This window comes from Lepisosteus oculatus, chromosome 3 (genome assembly GCF_040954835.1).
Source record: "Lepisosteus oculatus isolate fLepOcu1 chromosome 3, fLepOcu1.hap2, whole genome shotgun sequence".
Lineage (NCBI taxonomy): Eukaryota > Metazoa > Chordata > Actinopteri > Semionotiformes > Lepisosteidae > Lepisosteus > Lepisosteus oculatus.
The window spans coordinates 4,793,216-4,811,856 of NC_090698.1; the positions used below are offsets into that span (position 1 = coordinate 4,793,216).

Here is an 18,641-nt window from a genome sequence, read left to right on the forward strand (position 1 = left end):
GCAGATCAAAGGATCTAAAGACAGCACTCCCCATCGGTGGCTGAATAATTTCATTCTAGACTGGAAGGGCACTTAGTATGAGTAGCACCATGGGGGGGGGCGTGTCCAGTGTGGAGGCAGAGATCTGGTAAAAGGGCGACGCCCTGCCTTTGTAGTTCCAGCTGTGCTGGCTTCTAGATGATGAGCCACAGCTGGGCGGGTCCTATAAAGGCACACTGGACACCCCCCAAGGGGACGAGCAGGGCCGCCCCGGAAGGGGAAGTTTACTCTGACAGTCCCCAAGGGGATTGCATCCACATAAGGTGTTCTTTTTCTGCTCGTTTTCTTTCCCTGTCCCGTCACGCACTTTCACCTGGGCAGGCACGCACACACTTCTTCACGCACCCAGTTCTTGTCTTGTTCTTGCCTTCCGCGCCCTGCTCACCAGATTGGACCCTGTGAAATAGGGTCAGCCCAGTCCGGTCACTGCTGTGCTAGCGGCTCTTTATTTCCCCAGGCTGGACCCCGTTAAGGGGGTAAGCCCAGCCTGGAGGTCACGAGGCACAGCGCTACACTTTCTTTTTGCTTTTTGTTTATTTTTCACCTCTTTTCGTGTTATTTTTGGTCCCTGCCAACCTCACACCGCTGCTTCAGTCCCCTCACCCGGGGGCGCTGACTTTTTAGCGGTGCTCGCCGCGGCGTCTCCCGCTACACACTGCCACAGTGAAAATAACCGGAGGTTTCCATATTGAAAGAAAAATCAGATGCATCAGTAGAATGCATCAGGAAAAGTGGACAGTTTCTGGGAGCGGTCTGACGCAGTGAAGAGGTCATTTCTTCACTGCGGAGTGACTCCCACACTACAAGCCTGTCAGTTAAGAATGTGTTACCTTGCGTTCTGCTATATATGCCGTCCGATATGCCGAAATGTGCCCTGAGGCCCGTGGCCGTCAGACCGCTGTCACAGAGGGACTGCAGCTCAAAACAGCTGTCCTGCCCTTACGAGAGAGACAGCGCCTGCAGGAGCAGCTCGAGGAAGCTGTCTTAACGAAGCAAGAGAGCACAGAAATGAATCCAGAAGAACAGCTCCCCACTTTGCTCCTGAAACGTCTTACAGCTCAGTTCCTTGTCCCTTAGTTTCTTGCAAGTGAAAAACAAACGTTTTCCATTGAGGGATGTGAATGTAAAAAGGCTTCTTCTAGTGACTGCTGTGGTCTGCTTGTGCAAAGGAGCAACAGACAGCACCATTCCACAGTTCTCCGATTAAAAAAAGAGAAAATGAAAAAGCAATTGAACAAGGCAGAGGTGCGTTCTGCTGTGACTGACAGGAAAACGCACGATCAAAAAAAGGTGTTTTCAGTTTCTTTTTCTTACAGTTGCAGTCATGTGGAAGAGGAAACACTTTTTGAAACTCTTGGCTATTTCCCGAGACCGTTCCACCAAAACATTAGGGGTGAGGTCCTCAGATTCATTAGGAAGGATTACTTTTCGATTGGGGAAAAGCGTTTTTTTTTTTGCTCATTCGCCTCTCTCTCATTCACAGGATTTCCTGGCAGTCATCCAAAGCTGTTCTTGAATAAAAAAGCAGTTTGGCCATTTAAAGAGACTATATCCCAGGACACAACGACCCCAGGAAGTGCAGTCAGGAAAGTGTGTGTCATTACAATGGGGCTGTGCGGGAGGAGGAGAGGGAAAGGTTACCTACCTGAAAGGGTGGAACAGAGTATACACTCTGTAATCCCCCACGCCAGTCCTGCACCCCGGCAGCATGTCTCCTGGGACCTCAGGCCAGGGAGAGGGGAGCTACACTGAGGACCAAAAAGGAACAAATAAAACCATGTTCACTTTCTTTCAGGGCGGTGAGATTAGAATACAACACAGCACCCCGCTGTGTAGGAAACATGGCAGAATGTGTGCTGTGATCCACGAAGATGAGGAATTCAGCAGACAATGCTCCTCCAGAGTGTGATCTAAGGAGTTAAAGGCAACAACACTTCTCTTGGCCAGTGCGTTGCTCTAGCTTAGCTTGGAATGTCCCTCCCCACTGCAGCTCCTCACAGTAAGCTTGCCGAAGCCTTTCCTGATGGGATTTTAGTTTGAAGCCGTTGACTGGAAAAGGCAGAGGCAGATCTACACAGTAAAGACAAGAGTTCGATCCAGAAAAAGCACAAAAGGATAGTAAACAGGGAAGAAATGAGGTAACAGGAAAGAGTAAGACGATACAAACTAATCTTTTTAAGTCTTGGCAAAAGCATGACTGTGGTATTCCTGCCGGGCCGGCATCCAGCGATGCTGAGCTCCTCAGCTCGGCCAAGCCACTCTCGGAGTGATAATTAACAAGCTGGAAAGATCAAAATTAAATCCCTGTTTTGAAAAGGAAAATCCGCAGGGCCACGATAGAGAGCGAAGCGTGTGCTGTGAGGGTGCGGATGACTAGTGGCGCAATCAAGCGCCCTTTTTTTGACCCCACAAGAAATTATGTGTACGTGGGGTGCTCACAGAATGACAGCTGTTTCGGAAGGGTCCTGTGTAAAGACAACTGATGAGCATGAGGGAAAAGCAGCCAGCGCTTTCTTAAAACTCCTCCTGAGGATGAAATTGATATCCTCTGTTGCCCTCACAGGTTGAGTGTACCAGCAGGGGGCTATCGGTTTCTCTTTTAACTTGTAATGTAGGCTCACGGCCACCAGAAACACAGGAGCAGCTGAGACAGTGGAGAAGAACCAGCAGCATCAGCCCCCGTTCACTTTGTAGAGACCCCGCCCCCACAGAGTTTGGACTCGGGAGAGTTCAGTACAATGCGGACGTTTCAAAGGGGACTTGACGGACCCTGGAGAAATCGGAGGGCAGTGGGAGACTGCACTGGACTGGACGCTCCTTACCTGACCGTTGCGCACCTCCCCGAAGCAGTACTTGAACCCCGAAGACTCGGTGTAGCTGGGGTCCCCGCGTACCGTCTGGGCTTGGACCCGCGGAGGGGGCGCCTCTGCTCTCTCGCCTGGAAGCAAGCTGTGTCTCCTGCCCGACAAGCCCCCTGTCCCCACGTCGGTATCAGCCTGCTGCTCCCCAGCCTCCTCCTGAACTCCCCTCACCCTCAGCACCTGGTGGATTTTGACGCTGGCTTCCGGAGGGTGTTGGACACGGACCTTCACCAGGGATGAACCTCCTTACAACGACAACAATTACCATCGGCGTGACCACCTTGAAGCCTGATTTTATAAGCCAGAGGAGACCACTGGGCTCTTCCAGAATCTCATCCAGCTCTTTGTTAAACTATGTACTTCAACTTGCTAGGTTTCATCCCGCAGTGGATCATTTATGATCCTTGATAATGACTGATAAGTGCAAGAACGTAACAGTTACAGCTGCTTCCCAGCTGGGTGAGAGTTTTGCTCCGTGTGCCTGAAATTTAGAGACTGAGATCGGCGGGGGTTTGCTGAAACAAGCTCGATGGAAAAGATCTTGCTAGCATTTGGTCCTCCGTCTGAAAGCAAGCCACACCAAACGTCCCGCTCTAAAAAATAAAATTAAAAGTCGACCGTAACCAGAAAACTGATGAAAAATGAGTAGGCCTAACGCTTTAAAACATTCATAACAGTGTTATTAAGAAAAGCAGTCTCTTTCTCTCGTTTCCAAATTGTGGCCAACGTTTTTGGCAGGTGGCTTTCCCTAAAGAGCAGCCAGCAGCTGCAGCGAATGGGACCACAACATCTGCATGGGGCTAAATCAATCTTGAAAGAAAAAAAAAATTCAATTGAACAAATAATTGTGGAACTGTGGCGGTCTTTTTCTGAGCCAGCGCTGTTCCTGTTAAGCGTGTGACCATGAGTTCATGTGTCCTCGATGGACTGCACCACATGAGCGTAAAGCAGTGAAGAGGGGTTTTGAGTGCTAGGATGTCATCTGGAAGAGGCACGACAGCTGAGCTCCTGGAAAGCCTGCTCTCGTCTCTCGCTGTCAGCGTTTGACATTTGTGGGGAAACTTAGTAGATGTCCAACGAGTGATTTCATGACACCACAAAAACTGGCCTTTGTGGCCAAGTGAAAAGTCTGTTTCATCCTGCAAACATCAGGGAACAAAGCCCTTTCCTTCACGACATCTTGTCTGGTTTCATTTTCCAGTCCAAAGATAAAACATTCACAATAACTCAGAACACAGTGTCAGGACAGACTGGATCTGGAGACCTTTCATCAAGACATTTCTCAGTCACTCAAAACTGTTCTCCTTTTTCATGTTCCCTCGTCTTGGCACTGAAGCCATATAACATGGTCCTGTGTGTCAGACGCTATAGTTTTAGACACGTGTTAGATATATATGTCCCAAAAACTTTTTCATATGTAGAAAAATTCCCAAACTAACATATACGGACACAGCTGGGTATTAACGGGGAAGTGATTAAAAAAATAAAAATAAAATGCACTTCTCTACACGAATACAAAACCTAACTATCCTGATATGTAGCTGAAGCTGAACATCTAGGATTCTTCAAGAAACAGATCAATACAAGAAACAAATTGATATTTAAACAACTAAATAAGCAGGATGACTCAAATTAACCCCACTTGTCTGTAGCCTAAATCACATTCTATTATTCACAGGAACAAAGCTTTGTTGTTTTTGAAGCACCAGTGCTTGTGAAAAAGTCCTCATCTCGGGTCCTGTCTGTTCAAGAATTAACATGTAATAAGCTTTTCCCACTTATTTTTCTGGTATGAGCCCCACATCAGATATTGTGTGCCTCCCGTCTTTAAAAACCTCTACACTGCTAACTGAGTATGAGCTCAGGCCCTTTGGAACCCCTGTCCAGGTTGTTTCCCAAAATTTATGACCCTCTCATTCACTCCATTAATGACCTCCTTAAATATTTCACACTGTCTAGCCGGTTCGGTGTGACAGAGTAATAGTTCCCCCTTGTTTGGGCCGCTGCATGAAGGAACAATGGTTCCCTTTGTGCAAAGCCATGGGAAGTGGCTTTTTGAAATTACCTGCAAGCTTCACTGTTTGGATTAAAAACACACGCAAGACCTGCATGACCTTCAGGTTCTCTACAATAGTGATATTTGAGCCTTGAGGCACATCAGGTTGCCATGTAAAGTTTCTGCAACCCACAGTGAACTGGGAGTTCATGACTTCTCCATGGGCGGGATGCAGGACCACTACAGCGCTATCCCCAGTGATGCTGGTACCTCTTTTTATAGCTGCACGACCTGGAGAAATTGAGGTGAAGTGCAAAATACCATGTTCACAACTCAGACTCTGTTGAGAGCTGAGTATCCAGAGCCCTAACCTCTATTCACTGCTGTCCCAGACAGCAAGCATCTGTTTCAAGGGAGGGAAAAGATAACATTCATCACACAACCCCCAAAGGGAAGAATCTAACAGATTGTCTTCTATAGCACAATCATTGTCTAAGCACAACATGACATATTGCTGTAGCAAGAACCTTATTTATGATGAAATACCTAAAGCCACAGCTCATGTGTGCCCTAATGGGGCTAAAAGGAAGTGTACTGCAAATCAAATTCCATTCATGCGTCATTTCATTTTAAAAACCACACAGGATTTAGGGAATTTATAGTTCAGAAAATATCATTCTCTCGAGAGGGAAACACATTTTAGGCAAAAGGCAAATCAACAGCTTAATGTTGGGTTAGCATATGATTTGTTTTCTGCCAAGTGTTGCACACATAATGAAAGTCATTTAGGGCTGCTCATTTTAATATGACAGGGCTAGGGATGTAGTAAGTCAGAAGCTGTAAAGGAAAATTCAGCTTGATGTCCTTCTCTAGCTACAAAAAAGAGTCAGATTACAATTTACTTAATATAATGTGCATTGCTGGTGACATTTAGAAGTTGGAAGTAAACATCATAAACTCTGGTGTTTATTCGATGACCAATAGCTTGACAAGCTGTTTAGATATTTTACTGCCATTAACATTTGGCTGTGCTTACACATTCCCTTCAGAGAACACTGGCGGTAGACTAAGTACTTGTATAATCGCAGTCATGGTCCATACCCTGTCTATATTTAAATAATCTGGGGACCTTTTTATTACCCTTTGTAAGGAGCCAGCATCTTAAAGAGCCTGTGTTTGAATTCTTATGACAGTAACTGAGGGCTCATCAGGCTTAACGAAGGAGTGATTTTAAGAACAACAATTATTTAGATTTTGCTTTAAAAAGTAAAAAGGACTTCTCTTCCACTGCATTGCTATTTTTTTTACAAGTACACAAAATGTATACAGACGTTTCCTTGACCATTCTTGTGTCTGAGAGGGGAGCGCAGACCAAATTCTCTGGGACAGTAAGCAATTGTTTATGCCAATACCCCCAAATCAAAAACAGCCTGTCACTTGAAACTCTGAAAGTCCAGACCCCCACATTTTTGGCACTTTGTTCAAAAAGTCTCTTATCTGCATACTAGAGGTAAAAAAGTTTTTCTACTCAACAGAGGTCCATTTTAAGCATAAAAGGACTATCTTTGTTTTTGATCATACAGATAAAGGTTTTGCTTGTGGTGCGTGGATCGAGGGGAGTCTTGAAGACAACAGGAAACACAGCAGCAGGCTACAAGCTTAAAGTGCTCATCTAAAGTTATAATTTCACATGTGTGTAAAGCTGCCCCCTTCTTTTTTCAGCTGCGTCCTTCTTGACAGAGACCGGGAGGTTGGTAGCTGCTCTCTTTTTCTGAAGGGGGCCAAACGTTTACTTTTAAAGGGGCATCAGCATTTAGTACAAGAGAGCAATCCACAAATGATCTACTACAAGGCAAACATATGGTTAATGATACCAGAAAAGATGCATCATATGAGCTGCAGAGAAGGAATATGGTAGCATTTAGCCTTTGTAAGAGGAAGGGACTAAATTTACCTGGAAAGCTGATAGTTTAATAAATATTTTACACCATCTCCTCCTCTGTAACATCTAGATACTTATTTGTTTTGCTTCTGCTGCATTAAAAAAAAATGCATTTTAGAGATACCTTAAAATTGAATGTGTGTCAGCCAGGTAGGGAAATTATTGAAAGATACAGATTTGTAGCACAAAGTGCCCAATCAATGGGTTTATGATCACTGCGCAACCCTTAAGTGAGTCCTGGCCACCAGTGTTTTTTCCTTAACTGTAAGGAACTTTTCCTCATACACTTTTCCTCATAATTTATTTAGCAGTAACCACAATAAGAAAAAGGTGGTAATTCAATACCAAAACATGCTGATAACTAAAAATATCTCCACGAACAGTGAAGATGCTCACCACTTTGCAGCGATTGGTGGTTTTGCAGGGGGAGAGTGTACTCTGACTCAGTCAGCCTCTGCTGATTGGACGAGAGGGCAGCGGCTGGGGGCAGCTTCCCAATTTCATTGGTGGAGGAGCGAACAGGGATGTGGCAGAACTTTCCCGTGAAGGTTGGGGGACAGAGGCAGCGGTCCTTTTGTATGCACACCCCTCCGTTCTGGCACAGCAGAGGGCAGAGAACTGCAAAAGATCACAAAAAGGGGATTAAATCACCTAATGAAAAAAATCCCCCAGGGCCCCAGATTCTTCTTTTCTGAAGTCATAGTAAAACGGGGAAACCTACAGTATCAAGGAGATAAATTTGAGAAAATAAAGCTCTACATGTGCACCTTTTAAGGCCTGATGCCAAAGGTAAAACACATGGTTCTCATCTACACATTCACATTCACAATTTGGAGACGACTAAGGCGGGTATAGTCTGGGGTGGGGGGTGGGAGGGGGGGGCTGTAAAATCCATGTTGTCACTGAAGCAAAACCGAAAACACGAGGTTAAAAAGAGATCGTACTGACCTGACCTGTAAGAAAACACATGAAACAAGAAATCTGAATGAAAGAAGTGTGTGACACAGGAGGAAAGAGGTTTATTGCCAGATCTATTGCACAAGATAAGGGCTGAGCATTTTGGCATGGAGACTACCCCAGCAGTGCATCAGGGGACTTCATGGGACAGAGCGCGACAACGGAAGGAAGAAAATGGAGCATGGGACGAGACGGAATCTCGAAACGTTCGTCGCTCTCTGTTATTATGTTCTCAATGAAGAATTCACAGCTCATTTTTTTAAATATGATGTCATTCTTACTGAATGCCAGGGTTAAATATAACCTATCAGTTATCAGTGGGAAGAATAGGGTGCCTGGAAATCGGAGGTGCACACCAGCACACTAACCTCAGTTGTTAGCCTTTCGGCTGTAACAGAAGGTGTATTTCCAAGAAATTCTTTATTTCTTGGCATGATGCATTTGATCACATGCCGAGCAGAACACATCAACACAGATTACAATCCAGTTTTTCATTCCGGTTTGGTCTTAAGCAAGGCCTGAGAAATCTAACAGAACCACCAAACAGACAATTACTGTTTACTGATTCGGCTGACACATCTGTATAAAATCTGTCTACACATTCCCAGTCTTCCCAGCACCTCTCGCATCCCGACCGGTCGATCTGATCTGCGTACCCTCATCGGACAGGAAACTCAGGGAAAGTGCCTTTTGTCTGTCGAGACGTAAAAGAACAGAAACAGCCCCTACTGTCCGTTACAACTGGCACTGTGCATACAGTTACAAGTACGCACACGGTTCTGCTGTTGTAAATAGAATGAACAACTGGCAATAAGCATACGTTAAAATGTACAGTACAACAGACCACGTGACTGTTGAGATTGATTTTTTCCATTACTGAATCGAATTTTCCAGCCTCTCAAAATCAATCCCCCACCCCTTCACCCCCTTTCTCCCCTAACACACACACACACAAAATTAAAACTAATAATTGGAAAATCTGATCTCATTTACTTTCTTCAGCTCAATTTTTCAGAGTGGGCAGCCCGGGGGGGGGCTGCAATTTATCTTCCTCTGTCTCACGGCAGGGGGGTCAGTAAAGGGAACTTGCTTTGCCAATACTGGACAGCAACGCGCATACTTTTTTGTTTTCTTTCCTAAAAGAAAGCAGGCAAAAAAAAAAAAGGCTAAATCTGTGTGTTTCTGTGTGTGGGTCACAAGCCAGTTTTCCGATGGGAATTCTGCGCAAGGGCTCTGCGGCTTCTCCGAATGCTACAACCCAGGGATTTTCCTAAGCTTTAACCCTTCAGTAAACTATACAGAGGAAATACAAAGAAAACAAGCAGTACAAAAACAAATAACCCTTACTGCTGCCTCAATAAACATCTACCTCCATGTGAGGCTTACTCTGGCTTCCCAAAAGATATCCCCTATGGTGAGAATCCTTGGATCTTGTATCTTTAATCCATACCTTGCACAGAGAATGGCAGAGGACAGGATGCAGTATACAGTAGATGGCTCACTGTGTAAATGGAGCCTTATCATGACTTAATTTCAATTTCTTCAAACTGCAGCAATGAAAGGATCCAAATTAAAGCACAGACAAGGAGGACCACAAACAAGAAGATACAGTTAAAGAAAAGGTGGACAATATTAGACAACGATGAATTTCTACTTTACATTTTATAGACCTTCATGTATATATCAACTTGTATGAATCTGTGTATCCGAATATAGTATAGAAATACACAGACAAATACGGGTTTTCATCTAGCAGTACAGTGCACTTCCCTGGAAATACTTCCATAGCATCTGAACCTTTGCACCGTCACTTGTTTGCAAACAGGATCAAAAACCAGGTCTTTACAGGACAGGAGTGCACATATACGTGCACAATGAATACAAATGTACAATTCTACAGAAATTTCATTAGAAATCCACGGAGAAAGACGAGGAACATCAGCTATGGATCATACTAGTAGTGGTTGAATCAATTTTTTTTTCTTTCATCAATTCTTCACTCAACCACAATACCCAGGTTTTTCAAAATCCAAATATGGAAAAATGCCCATAAAAACCTCCAGGCATGGCTCTACTAGGAAAGGCGCTTGTTCAAAGTACTTGTTGACTTAGGCTCAGATGTTTGGACCTTAATCATACCAATTGGCAGCTATGAGCAGGATTTCCCACTTGTGACACGATTGGCAGAGCTCCCCTGGTCCAGAGTGGGCTTCAGTTGAACAGTCTTGTTTTTCAGCACATAAATGACTCCTGTGACCTGCAGAGCACCTGTGAGCTTGTATTGACCTCAGCACGAGATGTGCTCCTCCTCCAGTTGGAAGAGTTGCGACTTTGGCGCATAGGTGTGTCAGCGGTGCACACGTTTGACTACAAATCGGTCAGGATTGTAATCTTTCAGGAACCAGGACTGGGCATCACCAACATTCAATCTCCTAAACCAAAGTGAAAATGCAGAAATACTAAACCAGAGAGCCAGACAATAAGCTTAGTGCACAAATCTGCTTTTTACCTCTTTATGTTTAAGATAAGACAAAAATCCCAGTGAAAAAGCTAAACTCTCTGTAATTTAGCCTGAAGGTAGACATAACTGAATGGCTTAATCCCGGATTTGATTGACTGTCTCAGCCACGTGATTCAGTTTAGGAAATCGTTGTCCAACACTGTCAGGAACAAGCCTTATAAAATGCAGGGAATTGAAGGAAATCACAGTACAAGCACAATAAAGAACAGGCTTTGAGCTGCAGGAGATTTGCAGGTTATTTTATCCTCACAAAGGAAAAGCAATTGAGAAGGCGAGATGGCCAGGGGCTCATTTGTCTGCCCAGAGCAAAATGTGTTTGTGGAACAAATTAAGGATGCGTGTCTCAAAAGTGCAACACAGGAATTATTTACAAGACCGTGGAGGTTAGGATATGACTTCCAATTCTATGAGGAGCCTTTACAATTGCCCTCATTAAACATCTTAACCTTTTCTCGAGCTCATCTGTCTTTGTGGACTGGAGCTGAAAGTCGTCCAAGATCTACATGGATCAATCATTTTTAGTGGCTCTGCCCTTCCTCTGGGAGAGCTTGGATGGGTTTTCTGTTGAAGGGGCTTTTCAGGACCAATGTTTTGGCTTCCTGTCGATCCAGAAATGCCAGGGAAACTCCATTTCCAAACCTTATCCGTGCCAGGGAAGTCTGATTATTTTTGTCTGAAAGACCTTCATTGATCTATAGCAGACTAAGGTACTTAATCTACCTAGCCTCTTCGAGAAGAATTATTCCAATTTGAGGAAGGGGCAGAAAGCTGCTTTAGACCTGGACACATTTAGATCTGTCTGGTTAAGCTAATAATTAAATAATTATTAGCATCAAGCAGGCATTACACTGTTAGTGCAGTTGTTTCTCTTTCAAAGAAGGAAGGTCCACAGTGCATGGCAGGCTAACCCGCCAAGTAATACAGCTAAGTAATCAGGATACAGACCTGCATTAACACCTGGTAAGAGGTTCAAGCCCATAGTTACTGTTTCACACACCACCCTGCTACAGTGAACTACTAGAGCCAGGATTCAAAGTGTTAGTGCTTGAACTGAAACTTAAGATAAAGACCCCAAAGTAAAGTTTTCTGAATGGATGCATTCTTAATCCTTAAAAGTTTTAGTCCTTTTTGGGGAGGGAGGAGGCAAAAAAAGCAATGTCACATGCACCTGGGAGGCTCGAATGCTGCACGACCTCCTTCGATCCTCCACAGGTGGGCACAGCTATAGGAGCCAGGACGTCCTTTCGTCACCTTGCGTTACTTGTACTGCACAGTTACAAAGATCCCCCAACCTCCGGAATCATCCTCCGTCTCCCACTCCCATACAAACTCCTGTCTGCCATCAGAGGTTCGGTTTACAGCACTGTAAACCTCACGCTGACTGCTCTTGATAAAGGCAGGTGCCAATAAAGTGTGCACTGGGCTGATATTAACAGAGATCAAGGATTTACTAGCCTCCTAACCAAGATCTTGAATGTGCATCATGTTATAATCCTACTGGGGTCTCAAAAACAAAGCACAGCCTATAGTTGAATTTACTATGAAATACAAGGGCCTATATAAAAAAGAGATCCAAACATATGTTTTCTTTCCTTTAATCTCCTTGAAATGAACTCTGCCTATCTAGGCTTTAGGCTTCAGTTATATGCAATCCCTGGTCTTGCATGTACATTCTGCTCAGGAAAGCAGACAACCAAGCACAAAACACTGAGAAAGTAAATCATGCAAACCCATTTTCGAACCCTGAGCATCAGGAGAAGGCAAAGACAGAGAGTGGTGATTACACTTGGGGAGTGTAATTTCACACATTCTCTGGGCATGTGTCGAGAGGCTTGGCTGAAAACAGTTGTGCTTCAGAAAAAAAAATCGCTGAAAATGAAAGACACATGCACTTAGCTTCCTATCCACATGTAATCAGTCATTTTGGCAAAGGCTTGAACAGCTTGATGAAATTAAATAAAAAAGTGTGTTTTTTAACCCTTCTAAACCTGCCACACTCTCAAACACAACTGCTGAAACATGGACTGTTTTACTGCGCATGTGCCCTGCGAGAGGTAGTGCAATCTCATTAAACATTCACCACCATAAATCACATTAAAACAGGCTGAAAATTACTACCGCTTATGCTAAATGACAGTGACGTGTGCTGCTAATTGAGAAGAAAACGAAGTGCAAATTGACCAATTATAAGTCATTACTGTTGCACAGTAACATTCCAACTGTATGCCTAAATGTTGCTCTGGCTCTGAGCCTCCTTTTCTGGAAACGTGACTCCCAGCTATATTTAGCAAGCGAAGATCAAGTGTTAAAGAAGGCACTTGCAGTAACAAGTGAGTGCAGACCGATGTAAAAAATGGGCAAAGAGGAGGGGAAAGAGGCTTTGAACAGAAACAGAGAAGCTACTGTTTTAGCACGAGGAATTTCACAGGCATACAGTGTGTCAAAAAGAGCACAGGAATATAGTTGCCAACGATTAAAAGCATGTTGTGCAAATTGGTGTTTGTACGGTGTGATGATCTTTAAAAATAATACAGAGAAAACAACTTCTCATTGACAGCTACTACTGTGATTCCTATCTTGCACTAAATTCAAACGCATCTTTCTTGCCCCAGCAAACTGATGAGATGTCTCGCCAAAGCGCACAGCCGGACAATCTCAAGTTAAACCGTTCGTAACTTTGAACCCGCCAACATGACACCTTCAGAAAACGCAAATACAAACAGTACGCCAACACATTGCTCAATTGTTTCGTCTTTGTTGTTCTACCCCCAAACTTGGGTGATAAAAAAGACATTTGTTCCAAGATTAATCTCTTCTGAGTTTCTGCACTATATTTAATTCTGGCACTACAGAACTCATTTTCACATGTTCTCAAGGTCAATCTGACTACTGAGAGCCCAACAAGCAAATTTAGTCACTGGCATGTCCACAATGAAGTTGTAAGGCGATCTTTTGTGTTTTAGACCGCCAGATAAAAGCCACTAATCCATTTTTAATCCAAGCGGAGAAACGGGTCTTAAGAATGGATAACCGCAAGGTCAAATTCTTTGGGTGATTTTGATTTTGCCCGCGAGTGTGTTACTAATCAAGTTACAGGCGCTGTCCATTCCTGTTGGAGCTGCGCTTCCTTGAAATGCCACTGGCACATCCTTTTCCCAGGCACAGGAAAATGAGACAAGACATATTATGAGGCCCCTGACATCTTAACTCCTCTCTACTTTGGGTAGATGTGCCATGATTAACACTTTCAAGAAAATAACATGACAGGATTAACGACAATGGGGAAAGCTTGGCAAACGTCATTACAGTACGGCGCAGTGAAAAAGTCCAAATGAGTAAGGACAAAGCAGATGAAAAGAAGGTATTTTAAAAACATGCCACAGGCTTCTTAGAGACTGAATTCCAGAATTAACAGTTAGTTCCCTCCTTTACAGTTCAATGGTCCTCCTTTAAAGGAGCCTACTTTATCCACAACCAGCATTTGAAATCTAAACAATAATTCTAGGAATACAACCACAGGGCAGGTAGACAAATAAACTTTAGATGTTTGGGTCACAGCATCCTCAAAGTAACACGTGTGAGTTTCATGTAGGGTCTTAAACAAAACGGCGCGAGGCAGCATGTGCTTTTTAGCAAATAGTTCTCAGAAGGAGTAAAAATGTCCTGGTTTACTGTTTAACACATACTGTAGCTGGTTTGCTCATTCCTACTGTGATTCAGGATCCAGTCTCTGCCTGAAGCATCTCACAGCCCTCTTCCCTGCTGGACTGAGCAGTCTTGTGCAGAAACAGACCGATGGTTCTGAACTGACACCTTCCTGCCGGCAGCCACTTGAAAAATTCAGTCTCTGAAGCAGATAAAGGTTTGCAACGAGACGTCTATTGTTGAAACAAGCACAACTGCACATCCTTCTGCTGCCTATAATTCAAAAGCCATATGCCCTGCACTCTTAAAAAAAAAAAGAGACACCCGCTACTTTGAAAAGACAGCTTCTTAATGATCTCTGGATAATGGGGAGAAACACGAAACAGGAGTTTTGAAACAAAAGTCTGCCAGCCTTGTGGTTTTCCACCTCTTGCCCATAAGCCTTTACCGAGAGCCAACATAACTTCCAGGAAAAACTAAAAGCCCAGCTGGAACGCCTTGTGCAGGACCGCGGACTACGACTCCTGGAAGAGGGCAGGGGGGGGAATTCGCTCACATCTTTTCAGATGCGATTCCCCCGTGCGGCTTAACTCGAGGCAGCTGGGAGAAAGCGCTACAGAAATCGCCCGAACACGCAGGTTAGAACTGATGCGAGACAGCGGAGATTCTGGAATTTGTGGATTTTGATGCTGCACAAAGAAAGCGAGAGAGAGAGGCGGGAAAAAAGGTGATAGAACTCACAGACTCGGAAGCCCGATCCTGGTTCTGGCCGGCCGTGGTTGGTGCTGTACAGGGTGGTGATGTTACCCCGTTCGCAGAAATTGGTGCAGTGGCCCTGGGTGCAGCGGACTTTGCAGATGGTGGGGGTGAAGAGGACCTTTATCCTCTCGCCTCCTGCGCTCTGGGCGTCCGCTGGGTGGGGAAACACAACCGAGAAGTAAAGGAGAGGCAGCAGCCCGAGCAGGACCATGTCTGTGCGTTAGAGTTTCATCCCCCGAGGAGAGAGGAGAGAGGAACGCAGGAGTGGAAGGAGGGAGGAAAAAAAAAAGGAAAAGGCAAGCCCAGAAGGCGATGCTACTCTCGGCTCCGCTCTCTTAACTCTTTTACGTTCTCACCCTGAAACACTCTGCTTGGCCAAAAAAAACCTGATGCTCCCCCCCCTTTTCCCAAAGTTCATTACCCCCCCCCTTAAAAAAAAAAAAGGAGAGGCAAACAAAAAAAGGAAAAAGGTTCACAATCCTGCTTGGAAACGAATGGCTGTCCACTTAATTGGAAGCAGTGTAAGAAGCGTGCTCTGGGCTGGTCTCCAAACACAATGTTTATAAGGGATCCAATCCATCACACAGCGCAGTTAACTCTTGACTGCAGCCCGCCTGCAACACTACACTACGGAGTCTCTCCACGGTGCTGCAGCACAGTTTGGTTTTTCTTTTACATCAGCCAGAACTTGTAACAGTGGAGCTGTGAAATGCACGGAGGTATCAGTGAGGACCAAAGACTAGAATCAGCCTTCCAAACTCAGGGGCTTTGAGCATATAAGCAGACACCCAGGGACAAAATAGCTCCACTCTGATAAGCCACTTAAGCTTGCAGTTTCTTCCCTCCTGTACAAGAACAGACACAAAACTGAAATTCTCTTACAAATCGTCTGTTCTCAGGACCCTCCTGGCACACCTTATACAGTACCAGAATGGGGGTCATCCAAATACGAATACAAAGAAAGAACAAAGATAAATCTCACAAAAACTTTCTTGAACATAGCAAATAACTATATCATTTTTGTTTGTTTTTTTTCAATTTGTGGTTTGAATCCAGGTTTACAGAAAGGATTTTGCATTTTCCACCACGGAAGAAAAGTCCAAAACAAACAGGAAACCGCTTCATGTGAAGTTGTCGTATCTGCACAGGGGGGAAGCCTCCTGTAAGAACTGTCTGCTGAAAGCAACCATTTGTGATGTAAGAAGCACAATCCCCGTCATACGTGGCTGATCAAGCTCTCTGACCGGCTCAAACCCCAGAGCAAGGTCCCCTTGTGTGGAGGCCGGTGGGTCCAGAGCTGCAGGAGGTGTACGGAGATATTCTTCCATGCGGCCTGGGCTTAGAGAGGTTATAACACAGCTGACCTGCACCTGCAGTCCTTCAGTTATCAGAACTTCATTCTGGGCAAAGGCATAAAAGGCACGCAGAGCCGATACTGCCCTCAATGGTTTCCTGCAACCATTCAGAAACCTGTCTAAGTCTCACCTCCTGCAGGTCTTGCACTCTGATCATCTTTGCAGCTCACTGTGCCTCGCGGCTTACTTTATCCTAGCATTGTTCTTGAGATGCAATGTTCTGCCAGCCACAGTCTGAGAGACAATGGCATCACATGGTCTCTCTCACATGCAGAACCTCATGTCCCAGTCCCCAAAGCCTGGAGCACTCCCAACCCCAAAGGGCAAGCTGACACCCAACGTTCAATCATCCCCGGCATTTTAATAACTCCTTTCATCCCAGAGGATCCTAAGGCACTTTGCATCTAGGAAGGGACCTCCTTCATCCACTGTTGAAGTGCAGCAAGCTCCTGGGAGGTTCGGAGTACTGCACCCATGGAATCAAGAGGGAACTTTAGGGAGGCCATGCTGAGAATGAAATTTAATCGGGACAGTGGAGTTAACACCCCTAATCCTTAATAACACGTCATCCAAATGACCAAACACCTTACAGCATAGGGTCCACTGTCACCACACCGTATACCATAGGTTGGGACATTATGGTCCAAAGGGAAGCAAACCAGCTGTCCGTCCACCATTGCCAATCCTAGCAGAAATCCGGTTTTACAGTACTGAGCAGGACCAGCCTTGCCTGATGAGATCAGGCTACCTAATTGCCAAGCTGCTGTAAGCATGCACCTGTCCGTTTAGAGGCACAGCACACTTTACAAAAGAATGAATCACTCCTTCTGCTATTACCTTTATTTCAGTAGATGCACATCTTGTGGTTACACTGATCTGATTGATTGAACTGTACATCAAGACTTCAAGAAAGCAGACAAAAACACTTTTACAGTGATCATTAAAGGGATTTTTTTTTAAAAATGACGTGCCTCTCAGCATCAATATGCTTTTTCAACAGTGAGTAGGGCACACTTTGTGAGCAGTTAAGGGTAAAATGCCCATTCGGCTCAACTGTCTGCATTCTTGCATTCAAAAAAAACGCACCTCTCACCTTTTGAAGGGTGAGTCATGAGCATTTAAAATTCCATTTTTCTTCCAGGCTCTCCCTTATGGGGTTCCAGAGAAAAGAACACTGTCGCCATCTTTCCAAACCTCAGCCTGCGAGTGACGTCAGGCAGGCCCGGGGCTCTTGCACATGTCTGCCAGATATGCTTATTGTTTTAATTACCAACAGGGGGCTATGCTCCATCGATAGCCAGACACCACTCTCCTCAAACAATGGCACGATACATCTAACAAAAACACAATGAATCTCTGAGCTCTAGTAAACACAAGATACACAGGGCCACTTTTTGGCAACAGGCCTAGGAAAGAGGTCAAAAAAAGATTTTAACCCGAAAAGCCAGAGCAGAAAGTCCAATTCACGAGCTGCACCCACGCACTCAGTTGCAAACGTCTCATCTAAAGGACATTGCCTTTTTTACAGTATAGCGTCCCCATCACTATACTGGGACATCAGGACCCTACTGATCCCACTAATACCTCTTCCAGCAGCGACCTTAGCTTTCCCAGGAGGTCTACTTGCCAGCTCACAGCTTCAGTGGGTTGCCAGTTGTGACCTGCGAGGTGATTCAGCTGCTGACTACATTACACTACAAGTATCTCCACAGTTCCCACTGACTCCTACAGGGAAGCACTGTGTACTGCAACACATTCTCATTTGTACAGTGCCTATTGTGCTCTTACACCAGGATAAGTCAGCTCGCAGAGTAAATGTGAGAATTACCAGCCTAATGCACTTTGATATAAACACAAGTGTGGGGGAAACTTATTTTTTAGCCCCGAGCCTTTGAACAACCACAAACTTTTGTCTCCGTGTCTTCACCATGATAGAAAGTTGGATGGTCTCTCAGTCACTGCTCCTCGCACCTCACTGTTCCACCTCTGGAGAGCTTCGTTCATCATGGTTAAACAGATGATACTGTATAACCATACACATTCAAGTCATGTCAGGAGAGCAGTCATGAAGCGTTCATTGTGGACTATGATAGAGTAGCAAGTAGTGAGACACACTCTGCACTTCTGCACACAGAACTGGGCTGGAAATGATGGGTCACTCGCCTTCAGTGTCATTCTGCAACATCAGTTTGTGAGTCTGCCAGTTTACAGAATGGATCTCGCAACCTTTAACCATCTGTTCGGACCAAGCTAGGAGGCCTCAGCGATGATGATGAGGTCCAGGAGGTGGCACAGGTGGGGCTCTGGGTGCGGGCATTGTTTCATCGGGAGAGTTGCCATGGCAATTGAAAAGAAGTGTGTTGATGTGCCAGGGAGGAAACAAAGCTGCCTGTGGTGGAGCAGTGGCTCTGTGGCTCAGGATCTGCGCCTGTGGCTGGAAGGTTGCTGGTTCAAATCCCACGGCTGGCAGAGGAATCCTACTCTGTTGGGCCCCTGAGCAAGGCCCTTAACCCCAGCTGCTCCAGAGGTGCTGTATAAATGGCTGACCCTGCGCTCTGACCCCCAG

The 18,641-nt window shown here is 45.0% G+C and overlaps 1 protein-coding gene across 5 annotated transcripts in view; it reads right to left on the reverse strand.

Moving 5' to 3' along the window:
- LOC102693071 (latent-transforming growth factor beta-binding protein 4) overlaps positions 1-18,641 on the reverse strand; it is a 94,032-nt gene that overhangs the window by 44,539 nt on the left and 30,852 nt on the right. For all 5 annotated transcript variants that reach the window (XM_069186346.1, XM_069186344.1, XM_069186343.1 and 2 more), the window contains exons 5-8: positions 14,703-14,873; positions 7,235-7,456; positions 2,862-3,145; positions 1,685-1,787 (exon numbers count right to left, since the gene is read on the reverse strand). In XM_069186346.1, the coding sequence (XP_069042447.1) occupies positions 1,685-1,787; positions 2,862-3,145; positions 7,235-7,456; positions 14,703-14,873 (780 nt within the window). The remainder of the gene's footprint in view (positions 1-1,684; positions 1,788-2,861; positions 3,146-7,234; positions 7,457-14,702; positions 14,874-18,641) is intronic.